Here is a 16937-nt window from a genome sequence, read left to right on the forward strand (position 1 = left end):
GCTGACCACCGTCACGAAATCCTCCGTTCCACTCTTGGCGACATCCATTTTCCGGATCGTTCTTAAAGCGTTCCATTCATCGCAAGCCCGCTGATCTTTAGAGTCCGGAATGCTGGCCACTCCCTGAAAGCAGGTCCGTACCATTGTAGACGATCTATGTCGTAATCGATCGATGGACAAGTTTTCTCGCTGGTTCGAACGAACTTTGCGCGCTTTTACAGGGTAAACGATCTTTTTACGCGTAACTCGTTAGACGACGTTATTACCGCTTTCTCCGTTAATTCGAATAGCTGTACCACGATATCATCGTGCGCGCCGTTTTATACGTGGAAGACATTTGTAATAATTATCATATAGATGAAACTTTTTAGCATATCAGGAAAGCAGAAGAAAAGGTAATTTTAAGGTATGAATCATTAATTCGGATATAATTTGATAGGAATGTTCTCATCAGATCTCATTATCCTCTGTCACACTATGATGGAAGATTAAACGTGTGCATGGTTTTATTAGGTTGGTGCATATGGAGCGGCGTTTCTTTAAATAAAACTTTTTCTGCTTTCTTCGGAACATCGTGTACTTAAAGTAATTGCGTGATTTAATGTACTTTCTCGATAACTAATTGGTTTCGTTATGCCGGATTTATGAGGATTACTTTACTTCTAGAGGTAAGAAATTTCTAGTACGGAGCTGTCACAGTTTCTTCATTTGTAGTTCCTTCTGTCGGGGATTAAAATATTGCTTGGACGAAGTAGAGAATGTCATTAACCTTTACCAAATGTTAAATTTATGTTCCCAGACAAATTTTATGGCAATCTTTTCAAATGCTCACGGCGGATATGTATAGAAATATTCTGGTAATTTATGCCGAATCATAAAAAGCTTTTGAAACTTTTCTTACAAACCTCGTCAACATTGAATATTCAGAAAAGAATTTCATGAATGTGTATGCAAATTCTTATTCTTACGAATACGAGCAAAGAAGCAGAACAGAAATGAAGAGTTGGCTCATCCACTAAATGTTATAACGAGTAATACCTTGAATATTTTACATATTTTTGCGTTTTATCCGCATTCTATGCATCTTTTCACTTTTAAACTTTACAATTTCGCCCGGAGAATCCTTAGCGATTTTAAATCACAAATCATCGATTCGATTATGCCTTACCACGACTCTTACTATTATAAAAATTTCTTTCGTTTCATAAGAAAATAATGGACGCACAACATTTTCCGTTTTATATTATTTTATCGAATTACGTATGATCCATTTTGTTCTATCAAAATAAAGATCACAACGTTCGACAGATTAGGTTTCATATTTGTATAAAGATGCATCGTTGTAAAAGATGTGTCTGTAAAAGAAAGACACTTTTCGGACAAGCTAATACAAGAGAAGAGCGAATATACGTACAGTGTCGCAAATATGTAGGGAAATGGCAATTGTAACAATTGTCAGATGAATTTCCTCGGTATTAACACAGGAAGTAGGAGAGAAAGGCTAAGTTCATAGACGATTTCGAGACACGAATCTGGTCGGGGGAAATTGTAATGTGCGTGAACAGTTGTCAAGCAGAAATCTCGCGGATTGTCATCAAGCCGACAAACTGTGTCACGTAGCACGAGAACATCTCGGATGGTTATTAAGCGATCTTAACTACATGCCGGCGAGCTCGCGTGACCAACTTAACGCGGAACTTTCATGTCCCGCTGTAACTGTTCGTTTTCCCAACTACTCGTGTACTGTTACAATAATACGATTATGCTGCAAATTACGAACAAATATCAAAGATGCACGAATATAAATCAGCCAGCGAAATCGACTTTTTACACGTAGCTGCGTTCCAAGTTGACTCAAAAGATCTTACTTACGTGTAAAGGGTACAGGAAAACGATCGTAGTGACAAAAAGACAAATTTTCTGTATCTGTAAAACGAACGCTTGGAACTCTTTCTGCTACGAGAAAGAGAAATATTTCATATTCTTCCTTCCCTCGATATTTTTAAAAAGATTGACCCTTGCACTGCATATATTTGATTATTATAATCACAGGTATTCGCCGTAGAATTTCGATTTAGTCTACTTAGATATCATTAAAATATATCTTTCTTTGTTGTATGAATCGCCAACGATATACTTATATTCGCATATATCTATGAAATTAACTTTTGGGATGTGTAAAATGACAGAGAATTCAGAATAGACGATTTAGGAAATAATTATCCGTTTGTTCTCAAAATTTCTTCCACTTCTGCCATCAAATACAAAAACTAGATACTTTTAACTTCGTTTACGTCATACGTCGGATAAATTGCTATTAGTGTACAAGAAGCGTAAAATACATGTATGTGGAAGGAAAATCTATTTCACGGTGTCAAACGTATTCACAACATTACGCAAGCGATTTTTAAATTGTAATCACGTGAGAAAAACAATAATAAAAATCTGAGAGGTATTATGGTTGCATAGAAGTATAATAAAATTTATGTACGTTAGGAAAGTTAATTGAGAATGATATACAGGTCGGCTGTCGCACGTTCGAGAGTGGAACGCAAACGACAATCGTGGTACCCGGGGAAAGAGAAAAAATCGTCCGACCGATCTTTCTTCTATATACCTTGATCTCGCGGCGATCTCTTCTCACGATAGAGAAAATACTTTTCCAGAGAGTCGCTCGATTCCCGCGATTCCCGTCGCCTCGTCTCGACCAATAAGTCTTTGAGGGGCGACTCTTTATTCACCGCCTCCTTCGTTTTCACTCATCAGCATCCCGATCGTCTAACGATATGTATATTCGCCTTCTCGTCGCGAGAAAGTATCCTCCAACTTCTACTCGAGACCGTCACGCAGTTTCTCCTCCCTCTGTTCTTCCAATTTCCGTAGAACGCGAGAAATAGAAAGTAGATTGACCCCGGGTCACTGTCGAGCGATCAGCTGATCGCCAATTGCCCTCCCACCGCTCGCTACGGAATCACGGTCGTAATTTTTCATATTGCTACGGGGTCCTTTTCACGGAGAACGTCTCACGCGAATCACGAGAATGGAAAGTCCTTGCTTCCAGCCTCGTAAATCACTGGGTGAAACAGCCGAGGTGCACACGCAACCTTCGGACGCGACCCGCGCAAAACGTCGAAACGGCTACTAGAAAACGATATCGATCGCCACGATCGAGCTCGACGATAAAGAATAAAATAACGAAGGTACAGGCTCGTTAACGTTTATTTCAGAGATTCCAGCGTATGGTAGATCCTTTTTTAGTACGTGGTTGATCGTGAACGATCGAGTGCATCGGCGAACTTTCTTTCACGGCAACGATCGGACGAGCATCTAAAATTTAATTTAATCTAGGGAGCCTGTTTGGTCGAATCGTCGTCTCACGCTTTCGTGATTTTGTCAAACGGGGAATAGCGGAGATTGTCGAATTTGGAATTCGGGCAACTTTCTACCTTGCGCAAGTTGGATAATCTTGTTAAATTAGGACGTTTCAATGGAAGATGATTTCCATCGGGTTGATTGTAGAGGAGATATTAAGAGAGATCTGATTTCAGATGGAGGAGGTGAGTCGAAAGAAGGCAAGCGACTATGGACCCGTAAAATTTCGATGAGCTAGTCGTGATACACGTATGTTTAAACGATCGGATTTTTCCAATAATCGAGTAATTTTAGTTTTACATGAGAAAAGATCGTTTGTTACTTCAACTATTTTATACTTTAACAGCCCCCTAAATTGTTCGTATTTGCAGTCTGATTTAGAGAATTTAGATGCTTGGTCCTTATCGAGTAGGATGGTTCTCGACGTTTCCAAATATCACGTGATACGCTATTCTTCTACTTATTCTCTTGCTGTTTCTCATTATTCACTTTCAGACTCCGCTGTCTTTCCAGTTCAAGTCACCAGTGACCTTGCAGTTTATTCGGACTCTCGACTGACCTTCTCCCTCTCTACTTTAAAAATATCTGAAACACATCCTCAAGAGCCTTAGGATATGCTATACGCCATTCCTCCGATTTTCTGCTGCCTTCAACGATTAGATTATTATACTGCTCGTTAGTCAGACTCCACCTGAAGTATGTATATCCCATTTGGTCTTGTTACTTTGTTAAACGCATGCTGTTTCCCGAAAGAATTCAACATAGGTTCCTTCGGTTTGTCAACAATCGATTGCATTACTCTATGAGCAGAACGTACTATGATTATTCGATTACCAATAATTACTCGAGCTAAGGTCTGTGGATGAACATAGATTTGTAGCTGGTTTGTCTTTGCTACGTAACATAATCGATGACCATGCAAACAGTCGGCATATCCTTGCGTTGATCAATTTTAATGCGCCACTCAGACCTTTAAGAAAACCGTTACTATTTCGATGTCATGCTTACAAGTTTAAATATTACCATCTTGATACTTTAAATCACCAGAAAACCACCAGTGCCGTGTCATTCGAGCGAGTGGCCTACGAGCCAGTATCTTGATCCTAAATTTACCGTTTATTTTTCTTTATTACCTCATTACTGTGCTCTCTCATCTGTATTGTACAAAATTGTTATTTTTAACTGTTCTTTTCTTTTCTTTCTACTTTCCTATCTGTATCCGGTAACTATTTGCCGTTGTATTCAAAATACGCTAGTATTTTGTATACATAGTACGCAGGTATTCAAAAACAGCTAAATAAATAAATATCGATATTAAATAGAAACAGTAGGAACAAAGATCGCCTAGTAAATTCAATTACAATTTCAATGTTTCTTCACCTATCAATGGATGGACAGTTTATATCGTACTACCGCGTTCATTGTTAAAAAGAATTACATTTTAAACATCATAATATACGTTTATACCGAGATCGTAAAAGTTACATATTTCTTAAAACACCGGTGCATTACAGTTTATATTACGTTATTGCGTTCATTGCTAAAAGAAAAATCCGATTCGAAAGAGTTGAAAGAGGTTTGGTTCTCCTTGTACGAAATTTACGAGAAAGAAGCGTGGATCCGGTCGAGGATCCCGATGCCGGCTCGATGGTAAAAAAATTTATTCGTGGCCAGTGTAGGACGGGCAGAAGCTGAAGAACCATACAAGTGCGCGTAACGGAATTCGTAGCCGCAGGGCTGAGCGCCACATTCTCAATATACCGGCTCTCTCGCCACTCACAGCACCGGAGCACCTTCGTGAAAATATTACGAAACCTTGTTCCGATTCGCGAGATGCGCCCAATCGATCGCACCTGCCCCGGATAACATCGTTCCGTTTCAAACTTGACACAGAAATCGTGCACGACGCCGCAAAAATAAGAGGCCGTAAACGAAGTTCGCGAGATTGATAAATCGCTGGAAAGTAACAGAAACAGCAAATGCCGTGTTAGTAAAAAATGTCCGATTCTACCGGTACGCGCATTCTCACGAGATACAGTGGCTCGCGAAAGTATTTGCACGCTAAGAAAATTCACATTTAGGAACAGAGTACCTTCGTGTATGTGACACGAAACATTTTGAAACTTGATACAATTTGAAACTAATCCTACATTAAAAAATATATCAAAATTACAAGACACTTTTGCAAACATATATAGGTTGTCCGAAAAGCGTCTTTCTTTCACAGACACGTCTTTATACAAACATGAAACCTAATCTGTGGAACGTTGTAATCTTTATTTTGATAGAACAAAATGGATCGTACGTAAATCGATAAAATAATATAAAACGAAAAATTAATTATTATTTTCTTACAAAAGGAAAGAAACTTTTCGGATGACCTAATACTTGGTAAAATGTTATCGTATAGTACGAATGGTGATCTTAAACGTATAATGTTAAGGATGATCTCACTAAAAAAGTATCGTGGTTTAATAATACGGTTAAAATACCTTGATGATCTTTGCGAGCTGTATGCTTTCAATAAATATCTCGTAATTTCTATGTACGTTTTCGGATTCGTTCGAAATTTTACCAATTTAATTATGATAATCGTATCTTGTTACAGCATCGATGAAATTTCACAATGTTTCGTATAACGTATCCATAAAAAGTGTTCCGTACGCGTTCGAATACTTCTGTAAGCCACTGTACCACAGAATACATCGTACAACCAAACGTAGTCTTCCGCATTGAATGGCGTTTACGATCTCTCGTTCGTTACCATATAAACGATCTTAGAATTCGCATTGGAACGCTAGGAGCACGCGCGTTTCTGCGGATTCGGTCAATTAGAAACAGCACCGTGTTTTTACATCTCTCGGAATTAATTTCCTCGTGAGCGAATTCGGCGCATAGAAACGTTTGACGAGCGAGTCAAAGGCTTCGAAGAAGGAAATTGCCACGTAATGGTCTCGCCCTCTTCGGGGTAACCCTCTAACTGCTCATCCTCCTTGACACCCAAAACTATACCGCATCCTAATAAATGCACGGCTCGATTACGGCCGAGTGTAATCGGTTTGTCAAACAACCGGGACAGCTAAACCTGCTCTGAATTAATAAACCGCTCGAAACTGACCTACAACTCGTATCCATTCTACTCGCGCTCTTCTGGCCTAACTAACTCGAACAGACATATTCTACTTCGAACGCCGTCTAGATCGTTCCCCATACCAGACTTGTCCTTGTATCTTGTATCGGTAAATCGATTTTTCCGCGTTAACGGCAGATGAATTCTTGTCTGGAAATTCTAGTTTTGCATTCTAGGTGAATGAAGTAGAAGACGGTTAATAGGAACGAGTAACATTCTATCGTAGAGTGTAGTTAGCCACGTGGCAATTATCTTGTACAGAGTGCCTCGGTAATTTATAATATAACGAGCAAGTGGATGATGCTGTGTGAAAAAATAAATCGTACATATCAGAATATGTTTCTCGGAATATTCGGTACGATAACGGTAAGAACGAAAATTAGTAAACTTTGGAATTTCTATGAATTTTGCTTTTATTTCTATTATAATCTATTTTTATTATAATTTAGTTTCGAATGTACAATTTACTTTAGTATCGCTACTATGTATCAGTTCGGTTTTGTTATTCTTTCATAGTAAAATGTTATAAGATGGTTAGCTAATTAATCGATGAGAATTCATGTTCGCTGTGATCAGAGTTCCAATGTTAAACGTGCGATCATCGCGGTTAGGTACGCGGAAAACAGAGGCGAGCATGTTAATAGATAAATTGTTACGTATAAGGTAAAGCTGGCGCCCTTATTCGGAAGTATCGGGCGTTCCGCACGGAAATGTTTACACTCGGCTAAGTGGATACCCGTAACCCTTTGGAATTCTGCATTTTCCCAGCCGTGAACGACGTTACAATGCAGCGGAATTACATAACGACGGCGTTCTCCGTCACGCTTCACGGATTTTGACAGCGTGCTCCATTCATTACTTAAATCTCCGTGTATTCGTTTCACCGAGGAAAACGCCGTTTTAAATTCGTCCCGTCTTCTTTTTTTTTCCTTCGCCGCTTGCACCGGGCGCAAAGGAAAGATTTATCGTTCCACTTTTATTTTCATCGCGCAATTAGCATCGAAAGGTGATCAAAGGTATATCAGATATTTGAATCTTTAAAAGGCGGAAATTTTGCAATTCGAAAGCTTGAAAGCCTTCGTTCGAAATTTATACGAAATTTGTTTTAGAAGTTTCAGTTCAACTTATTCAACACCTTGGTGCTCGTGTACAAGCGTTTTCTTTCGCTTCTTACATTTTTCATCTTATTATTAAGAAATCGTCTTACTATGCTTTATTACAACCAGAAAAAATTAATTACTTTTGAGCGCCTGATTTGCAAAAATTGCACATTAAACAGTCGTTATAGACTGGTTTTCCTTCGAATGTTCTTTTTAATATCTTTTTCAATTAGTATCCGGTCGACCCATCCAGTTGCCCATTATTTCCCTCGTTTAAACTTACTTTCAAGTCGAAGCAGTCGAACACGTTCGATTGAATCGAAATTACTATTTTTATGGCGCACGTGCAGCATCATCTCCGAGATATTTGGCCTCCACGCCTAGAAAAACTACATTCCTCACGTTCTTGCATTCGACGACACCTTAAACGGTTTGTTCTTAACAGGATAGACGATCCACGTTACGATCGTTTAGTCAAACTACAGCTTTATCAATTCTATTGCGTTTTCGTGTTAAGAATTAATAATAATAACATTCGGTATTTCCACTCGAACCAAACGCTTTGGAAATGACTTAGAAACACGGAAGCGTTGTATAACGTCGGAATAAAAGAAAAATCGCTTTCGTTGCGAGAGGCAGCGTGTCTTTAGAATGTTACGCGCACGCGGTAAAGGGATCGGGCCGCGTGTTGTTTGTTTGGCAAGCGTGGCGCTTCCTTGCGTCGTCGGCGTGCTCGAAACTTTCACGAGAATCAGGAATAATTATCTAGGCATCGACTATGAATACCTGGCGGCTAGAAAATCACGGCGATCCGCCGTGGTCTCTCCACTCACGGTGGAAAAAACATGTAAAATGCCACCGGCTTTCAAAGGCCCCGCACTGTCCTCTACCATGGAAACTGGTTTCGCCGGAGAGATTTCTTGTCGATCAGAGGAAACGCCGTCTCTTATTATCGGCAACCTTTTACTCCCACTAGGAACTGATTCCCGCTAGGAAGTAACCGAATCGATCGAGAAAATTGGGAGAGACCAAAAATAAAGAGAATTTAGAGAATCTAAAAATCAGGGAGATCACAGCTAGAGAAAATTGATAGAAAATCGAGAAATTCAAGAATATGTTTTAAGTGCTTGGTATTTTCCATTTAATTAATCGTTATTATTTATATATTTATTAGTAACAGGTCTTAGTCCAATATTATGTAATCGTTTTAATATTCTCGTGAGCCAGTGCATACGTGAATTGGGCATTTTGCTATTCCAGAGACGAATCACAAGAATTTCTACCATGTTCTATCAATCGCTTGAAAGTATTTTGTACGATACAATGACCTTACGATAGTTGGATATCGTAGTTTGTCAAGGACTGTTTGTTGGAGAACTCAAAGAATGGTATCTCGATAATAGAGCGCGATAAGAGGATAATTTTTGACGTTCCCTCGATTTCATATCAGTGTGACGTTCATCGAAGCCGTAGCGGTGACACCTGGTTAAACGGATTAAACGAGTACGCAGTTTCGATAGCGAACTGCCAGATCGTATGAACTCGAATATGTCTCGTTCAATATGCTACTATCTCGTTGCGTACGTCCGTCCACTTGTCACGATGCTTCTTCGAGTCTTTCATATTACACGCCTATATTCATATAGTAGCCGCGATGTCATTCGCATTCCTACGATCTTCCACTCGACCTTGTAAGCATCGCTACACGATCAACCTTCGAAGGTCTTGCAACTTTGAATGTATAGGATGAAGCTAATGTTTAGTCCCTCGATCTAGGCTACGATTACAGTAAAATCCCATCGAAATCACAATAAGTACGTAAGTATGTTGATATTCCGATCGTAATGTCACTCTGCGATTAAACAGGAGGATTTTCACATTGCGCGATCGCAAACTGTAAATAACTCATCAAGCATAAAGATGCAGATGTGTTTGAAAAATAATCGACAAGTTGATAAATTTTATGAAAATCAGAGATGTCTAATTATCTAGTTATCAAGATGAGGAATATTCCGAAAATTTTGAATAGGATGAAAAAGCACGCGTTTAGCTCCAGAACCAAGTACACGTGGAATTTTGGTAATACGAGTTTGATCAGCAACCTACCGAATCTTAAAACTGTTTCCCCTTGAAAAATAAAGAAAATGTGACTTGTTCCGTATCTTCGTTCAGAGTTTTATGAAAATAACTATATCGGTCAGATTTTCGTCAAAACACGTACGGGTTGTAATCATGTTTCTGTAATCTGTTTCACGGCTAAAGACACGAAAGAATTGGAATCGCGATGCCTCGCGATCCTATAGAACCGACCGGGTCAGTTCCCACGACGATTACCTCTACTTACCATTCATTCGCCACTCGTTTTCATCGCCAGAAGACTAGCAAACCGTCCCTGTCCCTTGCATCCACCAGTATTCGAACCACGTGATCCTCGAACGCAGCTTCTTTCGACTTGTTACCAGGCTGTACAGGTTTCCTCGCGTAACCCACCTTTCGCGGTATACCGTTAAAGTCTCTCTGCAGTATCTGCTCGACCAGTGATTACGCGATCGATTCGAGATGTACGATGGCAGAACTTCTTCGAACTGGAAGAAGTATCGCGTTCGATCGAGTTGTTGGAGGCGTGAAGCGAGAACTAGATGAATAGATCAAGTCGGCAACAGCAACAGCGGACACAAGGAAAGATATGTGGCGATTGAGCACGATCACGTGGCCAGCACACGCGGAAATCGATGGTTCGACGTGCATTCGGGACAACGCGCCGTGCCGGACTGGCTCACCAGTAGGCTGACTTTCTTCCACGCCGCTCCGCGGATCGCCCCTTTGATTACAAACACCGTCTCCTGTCTCTTTCCCCCTTTCTCTTTCCCTCCTTCCCCCCTGTCTTCCCTCTCCAGCTCCTTCTCTCTTCCTCTCACATCTCCACTCTTTTCCTCTCTGTTCGGCTGTCTACCCGCGTCCCCCGTTCACTCAACCTCCTTTAACCGCGAGCCAAGTGCCCATCCGTACCTCCACCATTCGAGTCCCCTTCTGTGGCCTTTCGAGCAATTTGGTCGGACCTGTCCACTGAGCTTCGGATTTAATGACACGAATCGATGCTCAAAAATCGAGAGTTTAGGATGGTTGGATAACACCGGTGTGTTTAGAGATCGGCATCTTCTCCGGTGAGAGATTAATGTCGAGACTTTTCCAGCAATCTTTGGAATTTAATAACGCGAACGTTCGCCAATGTGCAAAAATGGAGAGTTTAGAGCGCTTGGTGTAGCACCAGTTTACTCGCAGATTCCGTTCTTTTTCGCGACAGATTGCTGCCATAACTTTCGAAGCTACGTGGTCGGACCTGTTCGCTGTTCGAATTCGAATCTCTCGCAAGTTAAACCAACCAACTGCGCTCGTATAAATTTCCCAATTTCATCGCCAATGATCATTCAGTTTCTCGAATGAATCCACGAGTTATCCTCTTAACTTCGCTAGTCGTATAGATAATCGTACATTCCCATGTGAATTCTAAAGAACATTTGTATCTGATATCCCAGCTTTTTCTATTCTTTAATTTATGAAGTCGATCAGCTTTCTGAGTAGCTCGTTTAATAACACGAACGTTCATCAATACGCAAAAATCGAGAGTTTAGGACGACCGTGTCTGGATATTCACCGTATTATGTCGAATTGAGAAATTGAGAGAATCGAACGGAGTAAGGCTGTTCGAAAGGTTTCGCACTTTCGAAAAAGTTATCAGATTTGAGCGTCGTAGAGCGTTGGTGCGTTCGAGGAGAGTTGTAAGGAACCGATCTCACCATCGTATCGCTTCGACGCGCACCTTGCTTCGACAGTGTGGCCTACCAGCCGATCCAACCGAACGAGATTCTTGCGGTGTGCCTGCGTATTATCCGCGGTCGTCGATGCCGCACTTGACGCTCCGAATGGGGCGCGCGTATTTCCACGTTACGCACCGATTAAGCGGTACGCGCAATTTCTGCTCGAGTTACGCACCATCAGTCACTGATACACCTGTTCAAACTCTGCTGGTGTGTAGGCTCAACTTTTGGAATTTTGTCGAGTTGAAAATGGGTACAGGCGAAGAGAAAACGGGCTACGCAAATTGTATTAACACCTAGAACTATCGACGTTTAGTATATTACGTTGACAACTAAGTGATCGCGGATTTTGCTATTAGTTGGTATTGACAAAATCCGCAATCACTTGGTTGCCAATCCAATATAAATTATATATTTGAATTATAGTCATATATTATTTCACAGTTGGATTTTAGACTTCGATTTCCCATAAATGTCCGTAGCTTAGTTGGAACGTATGAAACGTTCGTTTTCTTCGATTGAAATAAATATACTTTCGCTTCTCACCGAAGCAACTGTATTAATTGAACTATTGTCTGACTGAAATCTTGACACACTTTTGCTCGTCGAGATATTTATTTTCGATAAATATTTCTGTTCTGGATTTTAGAAAATCTTCCCAGGGCTATCCTGTTCTTAATTTTCAACGTTGATATCGTCGCAACAATAATATTGTACATTCGTTAGCACCATTTTTATTAAGTTGGATAATGAAATTGGTGTTAGGATAAACCTGAGGTTGATCAGTTTGGCTTGTAAGAAACTCATTCGTCGATGGGATAACATTCTTTGGTGTTAATCCGCTAAATTCGAATTTCGAAGAAACGACGTTTCATACGAGATTAACCTGATAAGTACGGACAGACGAATGTTTCTTCGTCATCTTTTTCGATGTTCGTCAGAAAGTCCAGGTTTCAACGCTTAGTTTTTGCAGGAGATTGTTGGTTGCTCCTACGAGATTCTGCGGCGCGCCGACGTCCCATATTATCCTCCGACTTTCCATAACGATTAAGCCAGGAGAAAAGTGCCGGAGGCGTACTCTCTGTACGCCTTCTTCTTCTTCTTCTTTGCTATTATTACATTCCCCCAGTTCCGTCTCTTAAGGCAAGCATGTTCTTTGGTCTAGTCGACCGAGTTCGAAGGTTCTTCTCTTCTGACGATCCACGTAACTCCAGGTTGCGCCTACCCATTGCGTGACAATTCGCGAGGAACATCAAAGAGAACGCGAGAGACTGTTTTCTGGCAAATTAGGGTTCTGACAAATACGTCAGAATAATCAAATGTATTTACGTTGATTCTTATGAGAGTGATTACCTTGCATACGTTTCGGTTTCTCGAGATGCATCAGTGATCAGTGAGTTTCTGGGAAGATCTCGTTTAACGCTGTTAAACGTGGCGTTCTTGTGGTTAATCTTGTCGCATTCAACGCTGTATACGCGTTGCTTTCGTCGTTATCAGCGCGTCCTTCGACTCTTGACGAAGCTAATTGCGACGTCGACGAAACTTTTGGCACTGTGTTGGATACGGTTTGCTCCCGAAGACACTAAATGGTGTTGAACGCAACAGGCGTTTACCACCGTACCATAACGATGCTGCGTTTAACAGCGTCAAGTGTGACTATCCTAGTTGATGTATCTAATAAGATTCTTATGGTTAGTCTTGATTTCTGCGTCCTAATAATTACGGAGTGCACGTAGTAACCAGTTAACTACGTTTGACGAGTATACTTGTCGTCGCTTGTATTTATTTACGCGCTCTACGACCCGATCCCATGAGAAATTTCTAAAACTAAATTCCGCCATTAACCGGTTAATTATATTTATCAATTCGTCAGAAAATGCATTCGTTATAACCGTAGTCTACAGAAAGAAGAACTCGCACGATGCACGAAAACATTGTATCGGAGGATGAATGAGAAACTCGTGGTGGCTCGTATCCCAGAAGCACCTGGACTATCGCGAGGAAAACGTGGTACTCGAGTTACGTCGATTCGATTCTCACCGATATAGCACTCGACAGGTAATCCTGTCAGACGTGTCCGACATACCGCTGGCCCGTTTTGCAAAACCGCAGACCCATCGTGCGGCTGCCAACAACCGTCCAATCCGTCGACCATTGACGTTTCCTTGCTCCCACCGCATCGATACGCACACAGCTCGATTCCACTCGACTACATCGTTGTTGATTATTTACCATCAAAGGCACTTTCGCCGGTAAAACCGTGCCGGTTGGTGACCACGCGGGCGAAAACGCCGGTCGGAATGTCGGAAGTGGAATTATGCAAAAGCCGCAACAATGCAACGAGTCGCGGAGGTTCGAAAGCGGCGACGGCCGTGAGAATGTTGCGCGAGTCGTTTATCGGGATCGGTGATTCAGAGCCAGAGGCGAGAAGCGTTCGTTTTCCGCTCGAGTTTCGACGTGCTGTGGCGCGTCGTGCTTTCTGCCGCCGTTAGAAACTTTATGGTGCACGATATACGATGCCACTCGATCGAAAGGGAAAAGAGGTTTGAATAAAAGCGCACCCCGCAATCTAAAGACAGGTTCGATTACTCGGTTCGTTTCATAGATCAATGTAACCTGGTGGACGATTTGCGATAGTTACGGAGAATGCTTGCACGTTATTATATTTATTATAGCGCTTATATGCCAATTAATTGTAAGGTCTAAATAACTACGCATCGGAAAAATTTCAACGTACGAAAATGAAACGCGCGATCTGACGGAAAATATTTCGTTGCGAAAATAAGAGTATCTATCGTACAAATACTTTTGTTACAGCCACTGTAGGTATATCTGCGTTTTAGTATTTCACGTACACGTTTCTTCTATAATCAACCGCATAACACTGTGTCGTAAATGAAATCGATCCTCGTAGTTCTGGCATCCAATAGCCACACGTTTAACGACTTCGCTACTCGATTCGTTTCGCTTCCTCCGCGTTTCTATCCATTGCACTTGCCTTCCGCTCGAGGATGAGTTCTTCCTGGCATGCCGCGCGCCGATAATTTCCCGCTAAAAGTACTTTCGCTCGTATAACCGCGTTGCACAGTGAATATGCATCGGGACTGTAAGAAACAGGCCGGAAGTCGTTTATCGCCACTGAACTTAATGAATGGTATCTGTATCACGGCGCAGCGAAGGTTTTTCATCGTTTCATATGGCGTGCAGTCTCTGTGGACGTCTTACTGCCTCTCATAGGGCTATAACGACCCCATGTGTAACGCTGTCCGCGCTCGTGACGCGTTTATTCGCAGATCGAGCAGACACGATCACGACAATTATGAAAGAAACGGCGGCAAAAAGCGCGACGATGCAGCTTACGACGCTTTCACCAGCGCGAGACTCGGTCACTATCGTGTTTTCTAATAGAGGATGTTGTTGCATCGAGGTTGTTCGTCCCGGATATTTTCCGGAACGCAATTTACAGACGATAAAATCTGAGCGGTTTATGCGAATCTACGTGGTTTTTACATTTTGCACGATTCGGATGGTACGTGCACAGCGCATACGAAACTTGAGAATCGAATTATTTATAGCAGCTCGATGGTTGATTTTACTTGACTAGCTTTTTAAATGTCAGCGAAATGATGAACGAAATGTCACGAAATAACGAGCGTCGAGACTGAATTATATAATAAGTATAGCCATTGCGAGAGAACGTGCGAAATACTGTCGAACTTTGGTAATTCAAGTACCCTGCCAAACATCGAGGTGAACCCATGTCTTATACGTGTCATAATTATCGGTCAATAACGTTCAACCCTTGGATTAACATCGCTAGATTGTCGAAGGATGTTTCCTGACATTTGATTCGCCCGCAAAGTATTTAATGGACTTATTGGCCGTCTAAAAATCATCGAATTAAACGTTCCTGCGAGAAATCTGCGACATTATGATGTTTTTCATGCGCATCCCCACGAAACACGCATGGGTATCATACCGATATCAAACGCGTAATGTTAAATATCAATAGTGTTTATTGTCCCATTGATATCTTGCTCTAATTTAGCCATGTAATTAAGAACTTTTTGTTTCCTATCTTATCCTAATCTATATTAGTTTGTAATGAACTTGATTTGTACAGATTCATATGTAGTCTTATGAATTTATTTTTTACAAATTTATAACAATTTCATACTTGGTTTATTCTTTCCCGTAAACAAATAAACAAACAAATAATTCGAATTTCAAGGAAGGGGTTAAAATTGTCTAATTAAGGACGTTCTCCTAACTAAGCAGGAAGGAACGAACAAAATCTTAGTCGTACAGAGATTTTCGAGCTATCAAAGTTCATGCATGTTGGAAACGAGAGAAAAGCGTTTGTTTATTCGTTACTGAACAAACATAGACCGATCGTAACTGTTTCGCTACAACTAAATCTTCCATGCGATTCGTTAAAGTATAAATTGACTCTATTTTGTTCACTGGTCGCTTTGGATATTCGTTTTGGATCAAATACGGGTGAAAACGATCTTTGTATCGTCAACACGGATGAATCATCCACGATGCACCTTCAATCTGTTTACATAATCTAAATTCGCCGCTAGTTTCCCGATCGAGGCATCGAAAATCGTCCGGATATCCTGCAGCGATCCATCGGTGTTGGATCGATCGTTGAGACGAGGAGAGGGGCAGCGAGAATTCCTGGCAAACGACGATTCGTCGAACGGGAGTTATACGGCTGCGGGCCCCTGGTACGTTTTAACGGTATATTTCCATCGCGCGAAGATCTGGGTTGCTGGTACGAGCGGCGGCATCGGCGCAAAGCGCGCGTCTGATTTCGCTTCCGCGAGGTCGATAATTAAGGAGCTGAAATCGTAAACGACGTGAATGGAGAAAAAATAGAAAACGATTTTTTCTAGCGGGAAAGAACGTAGACTTCAAGCGAAGTATGGTAAAGATGGTTATGAGCGTTGAGATAATTTACTTTGGCTTTTTTCATTTAACACTTTTGTTTGTGCAGTGATTTTACATTGCAAATTTTATTTACTTTACGAGCGTACATTCTCCCTTGACATCAGGATATTATGTGGGTATAATAAATTATGAAGCGATATTTCATCCTTTATTCAACATCTCTGTCTTCTTTTCGGTGACTGACCCCGACCACGCGTTTCCCATTGGCACGCAACGCGAAAAGAACCGTCCAGCCATCGGTGACACGCGACTGCACGGCAAAATAACCGTGTTTCATGGCGTTGAACAACGTTAACGATGAAATCACAGCGTTATTCCTGTCGCGTAATCGTCATCGTTGCCAGTCGCGTGTGCAGTTAACTTTTACGTAATAATCGAGGAAAGCGTGCCTCGTCGCAACTGCTCCGTTTACACCAGGCTAGATCGTCCTTGTCCAAGTAATTCGAGGATTCATCGACAAGTTACGCCAAAGCTGTGCTCTGCCATGCTATGTTTAAAGATATTTCCCTCGCTACATACAGGGTGTGTCACAAATGCCTGTCCGTGCTTCAGGGGGGGGGG

At 41.4% G+C, this 16937-nt stretch overlaps 1 protein-coding gene and 1 long non-coding RNA gene across 6 annotated transcripts in view; one reads left to right on the top strand and one right to left on the bottom strand.

The window, feature by feature from the left end:
• Nucleotides 1-10413, bottom strand: part of LOC100747974 (serine-rich adhesin for platelets) — a 60217-nt gene extending 49804 nt beyond the window's left edge. For both annotated transcript variants that reach the window (XM_033321501.1, XM_012387191.3), the window contains exons 1-2: nucleotides 9947-10413; nucleotides 5-123 (exon numbers count right to left, since the gene is read on the bottom strand). In XM_033321501.1, coding sequence (XP_033177392.1) covers nucleotides 5-123; nucleotides 9947-9949 — 122 coding nt within the window. In that variant the 5' untranslated portion in view covers nucleotides 9950-10413. The remainder of the gene's footprint in view (nucleotides 1-4; nucleotides 124-9946) is intronic.
• Nucleotides 1-16937, top strand: part of LOC117151826 — a 133831-nt gene that overhangs the window by 25103 nt on the left and 91791 nt on the right. The window lies entirely within an intron of this gene.

This window comes from Bombus impatiens, unplaced genomic scaffold (genome assembly GCF_000188095.3).
Source record: "Bombus impatiens unplaced genomic scaffold, BIMP_2.2 scf_0463, whole genome shotgun sequence".
In the NCBI taxonomy this organism is placed as follows: Eukaryota; Metazoa; Arthropoda; class Insecta; order Hymenoptera; family Apidae; genus Bombus; species Bombus impatiens.